The sequence below is a fragment of the Vicugna pacos genome, chromosome 16 (genome assembly GCF_048564905.1).
Source record: "Vicugna pacos chromosome 16, VicPac4, whole genome shotgun sequence".
Classification (NCBI taxonomy): Eukaryota; Metazoa; Chordata; class Mammalia; order Artiodactyla; family Camelidae; genus Vicugna; species Vicugna pacos.
The window spans coordinates 13,896,375-13,911,600 of NC_133002.1; the positions used below are offsets into that span (position 1 = coordinate 13,896,375).

General features: G+C 48.6%; 1 protein-coding gene across 5 annotated transcripts in view; it reads left to right on the forward strand.

The window, feature by feature from the left end:
- Positions 1–15,226, forward strand: part of DNAH9 (dynein axonemal heavy chain 9) — a 264,304-nt gene that overhangs the window by 215,272 nt on the left and 33,806 nt on the right. For all 5 annotated transcript variants that reach the window (XM_072940756.1, XM_072940754.1, XM_072940753.1 and 2 more), the window contains 5 exons: positions 1,131–1,295; positions 2,521–2,661; positions 4,499–4,669; positions 6,334–6,456; positions 13,242–13,435. In XM_072940756.1, the coding sequence (XP_072796857.1) occupies positions 1,131–1,295; positions 2,521–2,661; positions 4,499–4,669; positions 6,334–6,456; positions 13,242–13,435 (794 nt within the window). The remainder of the gene's footprint in view (positions 1–1,130; positions 1,296–2,520; positions 2,662–4,498; positions 4,670–6,333; positions 6,457–13,241; positions 13,436–15,226) is intronic.

The following is a 15,226-nucleotide window of genomic DNA, read 5'->3' on the forward strand; positions in this document are numbered from 1 at the left end:
TAGGAATTTGTGGAGGCACAGTTTTGTCCACAGCAAGCTGTATCCTTTGTCACCCTCTCCTTAGACATTATTAGATTGTAAAAGCAGGGCGACGTTAGAGAGCCAGGGGGCTTAGACTTGGGAGATCAAAACAAAGTTCTATGAGGAGATGACATGAGCTGATTCTTAAACAATCTGAAAGCTTCCAGCACAGAGCGCTCCCGCAGAGAGAAGAGTGTGTCCTGGCTGTTGGGGAGGATGGAGTCATGTGTTCTTAGGAGACAGAAGATAGGCCGGGGTGGTTGTGACTGGAGCCTCCGAGAGGAAAATTGTTCTTGCCACAGACCCAAAAGCAATAATCCCAGGCTGTACAAGAGCAAAGAAACCACGGCTGCCCAAAGTTACATGTGGGCCCCCCATCCCCACCCCAAAAAGAGAGCGAGAGCACCCAGTGCTTTAGGGTAAGGAGTCTAACCACCAGAAAGGGGAGATGAGGCAGGAGCTGCTTGAGGAGGGCAGGGTACAGCTCAGTGGCAGAGCTCATGCTTAGCATGCCTAGGGTCCAGGGTTCAATCCCCAGCACCTCCATTAAAAATAAATAAATAAACCTAATTACACCTGCCACAAAAAAATTCAAGCTTTGCATGGATACCAATGCCCCAGTCCAGGGATGCTCTTGTCCAAACCGTGTAGAACAGTTTCTAGTTGTCTTTTTAAGGCCATCTGTAGGAGAGCCTTCCCTTTAGGGGCAGTTAAGTGGTGGTGGAGAGAACCCTTCAGAGAGCTCAAACTTGACCCTACCCTCTAACTAGTCCCAGAAATAAGTTCCATTTAGTGACCTGACCGTGTACCAGCACTGTGTCATGCATTGCAGAGCACCCTCATGCACAGGGACAGGATTAACCCAGCTGAGGTTACTGAGTATTAAGGGGAAACACAGCCCAGGGTCATGTGACTGGTAATTGGCGCCACTGGGATTCATCTGCTGAACTCACCTGCTCGCCGTCCCAGGCACTCTGATCTTCTCCCTCCAGTTTGCTATCCCTAAGGGAAGGGACACCAGCCCCATAATCCTTTATGTATTCAGCTGACCCCAAGAACAGGATGCTCTGGGCTCCTATACCTGACTCTCCCTTCTTTGATACTTGCAGTCAGATCTCACGAAGCAGCAGAATGGGTTCAAAATCACCCTCAAAACGTTAGAAGACAACCTGCTCTCCCACCTCTCCTCAGCCTCCGGGAACTTCCTGGGAGAAACGGCCTTGGTGGAGAGCCTTGAGGTCACCAAGCAGACCGCTGCGGAAATTGAGAAAAAGGTAAGACCTGGTAGCCAGGGCTGGGAGGCAGAGGCCCTCTTCCTGGTCCCTAAGTCCAACTGCTAGGAAAAAAAGAAATCAGAGTAACAGGTGGCTCTGCCATCTTCCTAAGTTTCTTCTGGAAAATCCAGCTAGGAGGATTCCTGAAGTGCCTACCTCATCCTGCGTGGCGGAGCCCCCACCTCCTGGGAGATGCCCTGGGCAGACTCCACCAGTGGTTGACGAGCACTTAATGTCTGTGCGGGGCCTCGTGTTCCGTACAGGGGTGCTCACCCGAGCCAAATGGATCTGAGAGTCTGTGGAATCGCCCTGAAGCTGAGGAATCACACTGTTGTACAACTTGACAGGCGCAGGCCTGAGAAAACCCACAGCCTACAGAGATCCCACAGGTCTGGTTCTAATGAGAAAACTTCAGTGACTCCCAGGAATCTCAGCTCTCAAAAAACGGCATCACCCTGCAAAACAGCTTAGTATACAGTCCCCTCCTTCATTTCACAGCTGTTGGGAGACCTTTCCTCCCCATTGTGGGGCTGGGAGCCAGGACTGGTGAGGCCTGCCCCTCACGCTCCCCAGCAGACTGTGGAACCGGCGCAGGCCCTTTCAGGTTATCAGGCCTGCGCTCGGACCAGGGGAGTAACTCAGATGATGGTTCTGAGCAGAATCTGCTCATCTGTTAACAGTGCCCGGGAGCGATACACCTTTGAAGGGATACCTTTATTGTCCAGATACTGTGATTTCTCCAAATATGAGAAAAAAGGCTTTGTTCCAGGTGGGGACAAGTTAGGGAAAATGAAAAGGAATGATGGGAGGGCAGGTAAACCAGGTCATACCCATGCTGGGATAACAGACAGCTAAGGTTGGAGTGAGCAGCTGAAAGGAGGAAGGTGCAGCCTTGTCTCCACGACTGCTGTGTGACCACCAGGCTTTATTGCGGGTTCTCATCGCCTCCGTGTCTCTAGAGAGGGGCGTGTGGAGTCCGTGAAACACTCACAGCAGAAGTTCCACTGCCTTGGGCGGGAGAGATGGGGAAACAGACCCCAATGCACACAGAGGCGAAGGTCAGAGATGAAATCGACCGTGTCTGTCTCTTCTCCCTGCTTCCTCCTGTCTTCTTTCTTTACCCTTCTCTTTAACATCAAAGAACAATTACTGAGTGTCTGCTGTGTGCCAGGCATTGTATGAAGCCCTTTGCTGAGCAACGGACTGCTACTTATTTTTCTAACAGGTGCAGGAGGCCAAGGTGACCGAAGTGAAGCTCAACGAGGCCCGGGAGCACTATCGGCCGGCCGCCGCCCGAGCCTCTCTGCTCTACTTCATCATGAGTGACCTCAGCAGGATCCACCCAATGTACCAGTTTTCGCTCAAGGTGACTCACACCTGGAGATTTTGCATAATCCCAATAAAGCAGCATAGCACAGCCAGAATGGCTCTCCCTCCATGAGAGCCCGTCCATGCACTTCGTTAGATCCTTAAGATCAGACCCAGGAGAGCAACTACACTGCCCCGTCTCTCTAGTATGACTCAGTGCTCGGGGTCTGGCCGGAGCTGAAGGCGATGCCACGGCAGGTGTTGGCCTCTGTTGCTCAGTCAGTGCACGTGACGTAGAGCAGGCACACCGCTTGCTGCACATGTGGAAGAGGACACCAAGAAATACCAGAAGTGACCCCTGCCCCCAAAGAGCTTAAAATATCAAAGGGGTGATCAAATGTGCGTGTCATTTGTATCAGTTAAAACCAAAGCAGGCGATAGTAATGGTCCAACTTTAAGTTACTTTCCTGATTTCCCTAATATCCTCAAAGCTACTGCTTCACAGTTGCTGAAATATTTCTAAAATCAAAGACGTTAACAAATCGTAAGTACTCACCAAACTTATCTTGCTCATGAGAAAATGAAGACCTATACATTTTAAGTACGTCTCTGAAAGTGTGACTAAGGCTTTCTCCTAAAGACCAGAGATGGAGAGGCGTTAGGGGTGGGGGAAAATCTCTGAACAACTTCTGTGGTTTAGCCTGACAAACAGAGAGAACACATACACACACACACAGAACACAGCACACACCTCATCTGTGAAGCTCAGCTGCCGTCTGGAGGCCAAGGTGTAGGGCTGAGAAATCAGAGGGCCTCCAGGACCCGGAACACATTCAGCTGGAGCCAAACCCCATCCCACAACTCAGAGTCTCTGCAGATTAAATGAACTGCATTTGTAATATTTTGTGTTTTTAAAAGAAATCCAATACTTGGCATTCTAGTCAGGTCAAAGCAGCATATGAAAGAATTATAAAATACGGAACAAAAGTATGAAAGTTAGCACCATAAGCCTAGTAACTACAGGCTCACCTCCCTAGTCCTGAGAGTGGCTGGACTCTCCCGCAGTGACTAGTCCTGAAAAAGGGAAAGTAGATGAAGCCCATGGAAATGTGTGTTCAACAAAACAGGGGGAAAACTGGAAGTCCGCGCAGCCGAAAACTGACAAGTTCTGATCGTATCTTGATTTTTATTTTCTTTAATGATTCATTCTATTCATGTCACATTCAAAATGCAGCATTCCTAGTATTAATTTTTATAATTAGTCTACATTCAAGTTTAAAACAATGGAAAACTGAATGTGTAGTTCATACAATGTAACTAAATCAGACTGTGCTCCCACCATTACAGAAAGGGTCCACGAGAGAGAAAGGACATGTAAGTGGACTCATCAAATGTCTGCAGAGTTACTAGAAACGAAAACAAACAACATCTGATATCCTGATCATTTCCAAAAGGAAAAGTGATTTAAAATATTCCGAGTGCCTGTTACGTATAAGGGTCTCTTTTAAACAGCAAAGTTGTACGAGATACTGATTTCTGCCACCAGGAATTTTATAATCTAGTGGGGAGAACCATCTGTCATAACTGGTTATTGTTTCCAACAAAACTTGTTGGATTTAATGTAATTATTTTGGCCACTGGACATTTATTTTTCACTGACCAAAACTGTAGGCTCTTCTCTCTGTGCCCCATAGCTTTGCCCACTTTGTGACACTGTGATCATTTATATGAGCAAACTAAGGCAAGAGTTTTCTCGTTGCCACTGTCCCTTCTTGGCAGGTTCTGCTGGGAAGACGTTTCTGTGACGGGCAGATTGTACTATCTGTCAGAGGTAAGACTACTCGCCATGTGCAGAGAGCTGTGTGAACTCCCAGTGTCCTGCCTCTTGCCCCCAGGCCTTCAGTGCCGTCTTCCGGAAGGCTGTGGAGAAGGCTGCTGCCGACGAGAGCCTCGGGGAACGAGTGGCCAACCTGACAGACAGCATCACCTTCTCTGTGTACCAGCACACCGCTCGCGGGCTCTTCGAGCGTGACAAGCTGACCTACCTTGCCCAGCTCGCCTTTCAGGTAAGAGTGGGTTGAAGAAATTCCCAGGAAACAGGCCATTTTATAGTGCCCAACCAGCAGGTGTACAGAAACTTTCTTCTTTTGAGGTCAGTTCCCATAGTCTGTGAAGACTTGAGCTCTAAGCAGAGGCGTCAGACAAGAAACCCGCTGCCCTCACCGCGGTCCCACGTGTGGCAGACATGCTTATCAGTCGTTGTGCTCTTCCCTGGGGCTCCTGGATGATCTAGGCTCTTCCTCAGTGTAGCCCTCAAGCAGCCTCTACCTCTCAACCCAAACTACCGCTGGGGATGAAACTGGACGGTCCTACCAACAACTCGATACTTTTCGAGATGCAGTAAGAGCGTTGTTAGAGTAACCCTCATTATTTACCTTCAAGGTTAGTGTCCCAACCTTCCCCCGAATAAGGAATTGCAGATTTCCTTCTATAGCCATAGCAGCCGTGGCCTGAGAAAAGTCCTTAAGAACTCTGATTCTCAAGGGCTCGGGTGCATCGCGGCTGCCAGTTAATGAGAAACCTTTGTCTTCTGCTTATTCTCGCCATCAAAAAACCATGAAAATTTATTTCCTTACAACTATCTTTCTAATCATTGAGGATTGGAATTTTTTCCCGTATATAAATTAGAAGCACAGATTAGACTATCCTGCAGGCCTCTTCCCATTCTGACAGTCCAGTAGTCTATGATCACTTCTGCGCTGACTGTTTCAAAGCCTAAAGTCATGGAGGAGTGTCAGCGTGGCTCATCCCTCTCACCCTGTGTACGCCCCTCTCCAGCCCAGATGGCAGCTCAGCCATCACAAAAAGGACTTGAGCCCCAGCGTAGACGAATTTCCCTCCTGTCACTCGTTTCCCGTAAACCCCAAGGTGCTTCCACCCCTGGCTTTCACTCTACCCTCATCAACATCCCAACCTCATTTTTCAAGGACCCCTTCACCTCATCTGCTCTTTCTAGCCATTCTCCATAAAGACTTTTCCTGAAACTAACCAAATCATTTTTTCTTAGCGAGTATTCCCACCTATAAGCTCTCAGCAGAGAGCACCTTATGCAGGGGGAAGAACGGTCTCCTGAGCGCCTCTCAGCAGCAACTACTCGTTCTAACCAAGCCACACGCTTCACCTCCCCTGCCCGCCCCGTAATGACTCCCGCCGGGGCCTCTGCACTTTCCACTGCCTCCTCCCCGAGGAAGCCTGTCTAAATCTGCCCTTCTCTTGGCTTCTCCAAAACCCAATTCAAAACCCCTTACAGAAAGTTGAGTCAGACCTACCCCCACCCCTGTTTGCTGGCCACTCCCTATTCTGAAACCCGCCAGCGGGGCTGATCCACATGCGCACTTCTATACATTCATCTGTGTGTGTCATCTCTTCAGTTAGATTGCAGGCATATGCTTCATGGCATTTATGATTGATCCATAAAGCCCTTGCTTACCAAGATTCACTGGGTGCAATTAAGTCATGCTGATACCTGGGGTGCAGACAGAGGTTCCCAGAGGTGACCTGCACAGATATGCACTTTGTCCCACTCCCCCCTCTTTCAAAAACCAAAACTGATGGGCAAGCTCTAGTGTTAGAAGGAGCCATCATGATGCTGAGTGACAACCCTGAAGGTCCCCAGGACCCTGTGACCACCACCAGCTAAAGAAATCAGTGCTGTCTTTCCACATTGCAGATTCTCCTCATGAACCAGGAAGTCGGTGCAGCAGAGCTGGATTTTCTGCTTCGCTCTCCAGTGCAGACAGGCATCCCCAGTCCCGTGGAGTTCCTCTCCCGTCAGGCCTGGGGTGGCATCAAGGTCAGTGCCAGTCCCTAGGGAACAAACAGTCAAGTCCTCCTCTCCTGGAGTTCTCTCCTGGCACTTGTCCCAGGAAGTCAGCAGGACTCTTGTGGGGGCTCACCATGAGCTGTGTTAACATCAGTGCACCCCTTGGCCTGCACCCCTACAGCAGAGCTCCCCTTCCCGGGCCTCCTGGGAAGGCCTGGCAGAGGAGGAGCAGGTGCGTGCTCATCTGAGGGCTCTGCCTCCAGGATGCAAGGGAACAGAAGCATCCTGTGGGTGTCTCTGACTCAGCTGCCGTGCACGGGGCTGGGGCACGGGCTCCTCTGTGGGGCCCTGGGCTGGGTGCGGAGGCCACACTGGCACTTCCACGAAACGGGCGATGCCAGGGCTCTGCCCAGGCATCCGTCTCCATGGGAATCGTGACAGCCTCAAGGCAGGGGACGCACTCCAGCCTGGGATTCTCAGCCTTTAATAAGGGCTCACATTTATTGAACACCTTAGAAGTGCATTACCTTGCTGTATTCTCATGGTCACCTGGGCAACAGGTATTATTTGTTCCCATTTAACGTATCAGGAAACTGAGGTCACGCCTCTTTTAAGTAGCATATCTGGGAGTTGAGTTCTGGTCTGTCTGGTGGTAAAGCCAGGGTTTTTTTTTCCCCCTTGTTATTCAGCTTAGTTTAGTTGGATTCTATGAACATTGAATAGATCACCACTGTGGGCCCTTTCAGCCGGGACCGTGCCTGCATTCACAGGGCCTGACGTGGTGCTGAGCAGTAAGCGTGCAATGGGTGAACACCAGCCCCAGAGTCCAGACCTGTTCCCATGTCCCCACCGAGATGAGCCCCCGGCAGGTGTGAGGACCAGCATCGGCACAAAACGAATCTCATTTATGACCTTGCGTTTGTTGTCTTTCATACGTGTTTGGTACCAGGAAGAAGTCTGAGTCTGGAGTAACATGATTGGCTCTGTCTCTCATAATTCTATTTTTTACTGAATTTTTTTGAGATAATGATTATAAGAAATAAGAGATTATCCTTTGTACCTCATTTCCCCCAGAGTCCCGTCTAACATTCCTGTTGCATAATATCACATCCAGGAAGTTGACATTGATACAGTTCACTACTGTCTTCTCATTTCACCTGTGTTTCATGCATATGTGTGTGTGTGTGTGTGTGTGTTTAGTTTTATCATGTGAAGATTTGTGTAATCACCACCACAGTCCAGATCCAGAAAACTCCATCTGGTGTATATGTCGCCCCGTTACAGCCATAACAGCCTCCCTGCTCCGATCCCTGATGCCTGGCCACCACGAATCTGTTCTCCATTTGTATAATTTTCTCATTTCAAAGATGTTATATAAATGGAATTACACTGTATGTAACTTTGGGGACTGGCTCCATCACTCAGGGTAACTCCCTTGAGATCCATTCTAGTTGATTTACTTCATAACAAAAGCCCAGCACTTAATAATTTAAATGCACGCTGTCCTCTTCAAAGGAGTCATCCTGGGAAATTTGAGGCTAATTTCATTCATGCTGCCATTGCCCAAAATGTTTTTCTGACTTTTTTTTTCAGAGTCTGTAGCTCTTCTTTTAATCATCTTTAGGGCTATTATCTAAATCAAGAGTCACCAAACTTTTTCTGTACAGGGCCACAAAGAAACTGTTTAGGCTTTGAGGGCCAGACTCCATCACAACAATTCAGCTCCTCCAGGGTTGCACACAGTAGGTAAGCACGTGGAAATGGCTGAGTTCCAATAAAACTTTACTTACAAACGCAGGTGGTGGGCCAGATTGTTCCTGAAAGCTGCAGTTTGCTAATCGCCAATCTTAATAATAAAGGTGTGACTTGAATTTTATATATTAACTTCATCTATCATTGTGAAGCCCATCTGGCAGATGAGAAGGGAAGTAACATGTTGAGAAAGAAACTAGGGGGCACACCATTCATGACACCAGTCAAAACCACAAAGTTACAAAATACCTAAGACTGATTACAGTAAGTGCAGACCATCTGTGTGGAAAACCATCGGCCTTTCAAGGCTACATAAGATGAGACATGAATGAAGAGACACACTCTAGATCAGCACTGTCCAAAAGAAATGTAATGCATGTCACACGTCATTTAAATTTTTCTATTAGCCACATTAAAAATGCAAAATGAAAAAAAATATAAAATTAAATGAATGAAAGAAATTTTAATAATGTATTTTCTTTAACCTAATATGGCCAAAATATTACCATTTTAGTATGTAGTTGCTACAAAAATCATTAATGAGATATTTCACATTTTTGTAATAAATCTGAATTCTGATGTGTATTCCCTTATAGCACATCTCAGTTCAGATACTAAATCTTCATCAGAAATACTTGATTTGAATTTATATTTTATAAAATTTAGAGTTAAAAGAGTTGATTCATATACCCAAATTGTTTCAAGCTTATTTAATGGTTCTCAAATTACTAAAGCAAATTCCAGTTTCTAAACTTAAATTTTAAAATAATTAAAAGTAAATACAAATAAAAATCCTGTGTTGCAGTCACACTGGCCATGTTTCATTTGCTCAGTACTCACAGTGGTTGGTGCTACCTTGCTGGACAGTACGGCCTCAGAGTGTGAGGATAATGACTCACAGTCTGATGCCCTTATGGAAGATAAATTCTGGAAAGCAGTTCTGAATGAGCCCATTTGCAGAACTGGAGCAGCAATGGACAGGAACTAGTGAACACAGGCTCTGGAGTCAGACATCCCTGGGTGTAAGTTCAAATTTGAGTGTGTGTGGTCTGTGACATGTGGTCTGAGACATTGTTTCCTTATTTGCAGGATGGCTCCCCCCACACCTTCCTCACAGGGCTCTGTAGACACATCAACGCCCAGTCAGTGGAAGCTGATTGTGGTCGTGGTTGTGGCCGCTGTATCTGTCTCCCAGCACTGCCTTAACAAAGCGCCACGAGCCGGGTGGCTTAAAACAGACATTTATCCCCTCAGAGTCTTGGAGGCTAGATGTCTGAAATTAAGGTGTTAGCAGGTTATGCTCCCCCCTAAAACCTCAAGAAGATCCTTTCTTGCCTCTTCCAGCCTCTGGTATCTCCAGACAGTCCTTGATTTGTGGCAGCCTCCCCCCGCCCTCTGCCTCTCCATGGTCCTTTCACGGTCACCCTCCCTCTGTGTGTCTCTGCGTCTCTTCTCTTCTCATAAGAACATCAGTCGTCTTGGATCAGGGCCCACCCTACTGACCTCATCTTGACTTGATCACATCTGCAAAGAGCCTGTTTCCAAATAAGGTCCCCTTCGCAAATCTGGGAGGTTAGCTCTTTAACATACTTTCTAGGGGGACACGATCCGCTTCTCACAGTTATGATTGTTAATTTCCCGCCTGTAAGGTGTACATACACGGCGGCTGACAGGGTCGTGCCTGATGGAGTCTGCCCAAGGAAGGAAGAACTTTGAGGAACTGGGAGTCGCCCAGTTGGGCCGCATCCAGTTGTCTTTCTCTGCCTTGTCCCCTAAAGCCCTCTGCAGCAAAAGCCATAGACAGGAAGCGATTCAAAAGCGCTCTTTACTGCTTTCAATTTACGGAGCTCCATTCAAAAGCTACTGTGCAATTTGGTTTCTTTCCTCTTCTCACCAAATGGATTGTTTGCTTTGCTTTGCTTCACTCTGCTTTTCTGCTTTGTTTTGTGGGTGAAGCTCATCTGGCTGTTCAAAGGCTTTTGCGAACAAGTGAAGCTCTATTTCTCTCTCTCTGAGTTTTGTTATGTGGAGCCGCACAGTCCAGCCCCATCAAACCAGGCACAGCCGGGCCGTGAGCAGGTGCCACACCACGCAGAATGCGTGCCTGGCGCTGTGCCTTTGACGAGTACTCTTTTTAAGTGTTCGGTTGGATTTTTGCCTAAAACAAAAGTACAATTGAATGGGACATGATAAAACAAAAAATTTTAAAAACATCCAGTCTGATGAGGAAGATTGATTGTCTTGTCTCCCCAGAAGAACTAATGAGCAGGTAATGAATGAACTCTGTGATAAAACACTGCTTTTATTCTTAGCCTCTGTAAGGATTTATAAAGTCTCATCAAATGTTGAAGTTTAAGGTGGTGGGCATGTTCTGTCCTTCACTGGAAAATCTCATCAGCAGTGCAGGGCTCTGTTAGCCTTTGGAAAGGGCCCTCACTCCTCCTCCGGATGCCAATTTAGCGCAGCTGTACTTTGCTGGACCGTCCGATGTAATTAGGTTAATTAGTCATTTCCATTTAGCTTATTAGAAGGCTAGAAATCCCTTTCCCTCATTTGGAAGATTAAATGTTGCAATTGTGTTCAACCCAGAGCTTCAAGAAAGCGGGTTTCAGATGCAGCCATGACAGCTGGGAGCCCTGATCATGGTGTAATTTCCGCAGTTTTGTGGTGACACCAGAGGGGGTAATGGGGCTGCAGGAGGGTTAATGGCGACACAAGCTGGGAAGAGGGGCTAAAATGCCGCTGGAAAGAAGATGAGGGTTCATTCCTCGGCACAGAGAGAAATAATTACCGCGGCTGCAGCATTGCTTAGCCTGTCAAGGGCCCTCCTGCTGGCTGCCCAGCTGTCAAACTTTATTAATGGAGCATTTCGGAAGTGCAGGCTGCCCCTAGGCCCAAGGCACACAAAGATGGCTCAGAAAGCTCTTGCCCGCAGGGAACTCTCAGTCTTGCGGGAGTGACAGACTAGCACACCAGTGACTGCAATTCGGTAGCTAGAAGAGCTTCCTGAAAGCACCAGGAGAGGCTCCGCAGTCGGCAGTGCGCTGGCATCTGCGTTAGAGCGTGGACCACGTGGACAATGATGACTCAGCCTCATTTTCCAAATGAGAAAATCAAAGCCCACAAAGATTTGAAAACGGACTCCAAGTCACTCTCGCCTCCTGGCGCCCCCTCCGCCGCCCACGCACCACTCTGCGCCGCTCCTCACGAGAGTGGCAGGTGTGTTCCCTGCTCTTCGTGGTCAGGGTGCAGCCTGCAGGCCACGGAGCCCACGTGAAGAGGCACATAAAGACAGGACATGTCGTCCACGTGGGAGAAGAGCCAGGACAAGCCCAGGTCATGCGTCTGTGTCCTTCTCCAGCCCGACCTTCTCCATGTTGCCCTTCAGACTCCTCCACGCAGTCACCCTGACGCATCAGGCCCCATGCTCTCCCTACTCCGGACTTTGGCTCCTGTAGGTCTTTCCTGATAAAATACCCTTCCCTCCTCTCTGCCTCTCTCTCTGCCCAGCAGAATTCTACATGCCTACTAAGTCCTCCCTCATCACTTTCTCTTGAACTTGGGATGGTAAGCTCCTCGAAAACCCATGTGTTTTGTTCATCTTTGTATTCCCAAGTACCTGGCATGTCGTCAGCATCCAGTAAATATCAAATGAATGAATGAATGAATGATCTCAAATAACTAGAATGTACAAGTTCCTTAAAACTCATGGCACTGTGGTGGGTGCTTTGGACACAGTCTTTTAATCTCGTTGGAGAGAACAGACACACAGGCAGAGCTGGGCAGTCCTGGAAAGGCTGCAGGTGACCGGGTGTCTGAGTGAGTGGTGATTATGGAGCCCTCTGAAGAAACAGGACGGACCCCCGCCCAAAATGCGGCGCCGCTTCCGGACTGATGAAGCCTCACATGTACCTGGAGGGTAGAGAAAGTCTGTTACTCACATTGTGAGACTTCCTGGGCGGAGCAGGGGAGCTCCAAGCAGTCTGAAAATGGCTTGAGAGAGCCAGGAAGCTCGGGGCTTGTATGGGAGTTGGGGGAGGGGAGGTAGGGGCTGGAGTGGCACAACCTCCCCCCAGCACCAAAGCGGGGAGGAGCCAGGCCTCCTTGTCAGCTTGCCCCGATGTGGAGCCGAAGAGGGAGGGGGAGGGGTGCGCTGAAAAGCGATCAGCAGTCAAACAGCCAAAAAGTGAGTCCGTCTCTTTATTAAAGACATCAGCCACTCAGTGAGCAGTTCTGAATGGTCTGCAAAGGAAGGGTTGGGAGGGCTGTGGGTTCTGGGTTGGAGATGATGAACGTGGGGGCGTTCACTGACTTTGGACCGAACTTTAACAGCTTATGGAATCTTAACACACAATCATGACCAGCACAAGGAAAGAAAGGAGTGGAAACTGGTGGAGAAGAAAACAGGACCTCTCACGGTGACAGTGGTGTGAACGAGGCACTGGGGTGGGCACTCTTCCAGGGCTGAGGGCAGGCGCGCGAGGACAGAGTAGGACGGCAGGAGGCCACCTGGCTGACTGGGTGGATTGGGGGGAAGCCCGAAATGAAGATATTTAATTCACAGGCTATGCATTTGGACTTAATCCTTATGGAACCAGGCAACACATGGAAATTTTAGAGTTTGCATTAACACAAAGACAATGATCCTAGAGACACTTTGAGAGAGAAACTGACAGGCGTTGCTGGCAGCATGAGTACAGGAAGGAAGGGGAGGAGCCAGAGACGCTGGGGTCCCGGCTCCATAACCAGGACAGTCACGCATCCCCTCTGTCCCTCTCTCCCTGTGGGGCCCTCCGAGCAGCGGCTGCCCAGGCTCTCCTGCTGATTGTATGCCAGTCACCTTATTTGCTAACCTTGCGTACTAAGGGGGCAGTTTACTGAAGGCGAGCTGATCAAAACCCCTGCTCTTCCTTGCACTCACCTGGGGGAAGACACAGGTCTCCAGGAAAGATATAAATGAGACAGAGTTATGTCTGCAATACCATCTTGCCCCCCTCCTCCATGTAAATGACAGCTTTCTGGAGAAATTGCATGTCAGAGCAAAATTCCTTGAAAATTTTCAGGCACTTTCCTCAATGGAAGAATTCTATAATCTGGATCGGGACATTGAGGGATCTGCCAAGAGCTGGAAGAAGTTTGTGGAATCAGAATGTCCTGAGAAGGAGAAGCTCCCCCAGGAGTGGAAGAGCAAGACAGCCCTGCAGCGCCTCTGCGTGCTGAGAGCCGTGCGGCCCGACCGGATGACCTATGCCCTGCGGTAGGCGCGGATGTGGAGGCGGGCGGGCGGGCCGGTCTCCGCGTGGCCACGCTCCCTGGGCTGCGCGCACGGGCCACGCGTTTATTGTAATGAGGGCCTTTGTACCAACGTCCAGAATCCCGTGAGGCCCATTGCTCTGTCTCTGCCATGTATTTTCTTCATAACTAAGCAAACCGTTTGGAAACAAGTACTCATCAGTACCAGCATCGGGAAGGATACTGATCCATCCAAGGCAGCAGGAGACGGTGGGACCCAGAGAACAGAGGGAAGGCTTATTCTTGGCAGGAAGAACATCCTTTTCATCACAAAGAAGAGAGAGAGAGAGATGGGTGTGGCTGTAGTTGAGGATTTTGTCTGATGACTTCTGTTTGCTCTGAGAAATAGGAAGCAAGACTATCGTTGCGTTTGTGTGACAGGGGAGGTGGCAGGGTTGAAGATTTGAGGAGAGTGCAGAAGGCATGAAATAGGACCTGTGAAAAATGGAAGAAGGCTGACCAGGGCAACTCAAAGGGTTCCCAGTGGCACTGAGGGCCCACCTGGTAAGACCCTGTGTTTGTATGGCACAGTCCACACCATTGGATGGTCTTCTGCAGCACATCCAACAGCCCTGGGGTAGATTCAGAGTTAAGCTGACCCAGAGCACGGGTCGTTCCAAGTTGGTGTGTTGGAATAAGAGTTAGGGAGGTCTGAGGTATTGGCAAGAGAATGATTCGAAGTCATAGGCCAGGCAGTCTGGAGAGACAGTGATTAGTCTGGGGCTGGAGGATAGGAACAGGAATTACCTAAATAGGCATGAGAAGTCTTATTGGCAGGATTTAAATGTTCTAAAACTGGATTATGATGAAGATCATACAATTCCGTGAACTTATTAAAAACTATTGAATAGTATATTAAAATGAGTGAATTTTATGGTATGTCAATTGTATCTCAAGAAAGTTCTTTTTAAAAAAGAAGTTATAGGCCATCGAGTATATGCTGGATTGAATAAGACTTGTAGTGACAAGAAAAAGGGGATTGTTTGAAAAAAAACAGGGAGGCCAAGATACTGAAAATCCTGCATTTGTGGCATCAATAAAGGCAAAGAATAAGTGAAGTAAGGGTAGATGACTGAAAAGAACCATAAGGAGAGAAGGTTTTGGTGGGGTGTTTCCATTTATGGTTTCAGACATAGAAAAGGTTTCCAAGTAAAGACAAGGTTGAGGGTTTGGCCAAGGAATCAGGTGGTTGATGTGGGGATGAAATGAAGATTGTTAAGAATCTGGATTGTCCACGTGATGCTGGTGTCACTCAGGCTGATGGAGTGACAGTCCCTGAGCCAAGAGTCCACGTGATCAGTGAATGAGTACGGTGACCAAAGGAGTCATAGATGACACTGATGTGCAGGTGTTGTGGGGACACAGCCAGGGCACACAAGCCTCAGTGGAGCCACAGGAGCGGGGACGTAAAGATTTAGAAGTCATTGTCACCTGTGAGCAGGACCGTGATCCACCTCCCAGTCCTGAGACATGGCAGGTGTAGGAGGATGAGCCCAGCTGAGACAGCTACAGGGAAAAAGTGTCCTTGGAGGAGAGTGACGGCCAAGAGGCGGGCCACAAGGTCAGTAAGTGGTTGCAGCTGGAAGGTTCTGCGTAGCGTGAAATGGACACGGAAAAGGAGCATTGGTAAGTGGCGTGAAGTGAAAGGAAGCACAGAGCAGGAGAGAGCGTGAGGGGGGAGGTGCCTGGGGACCTTAAATCGTGGGTGGGGACAGAGGGTCACTGGGCGACGAAGTGAGTGGTTCTTAGCTGCCTG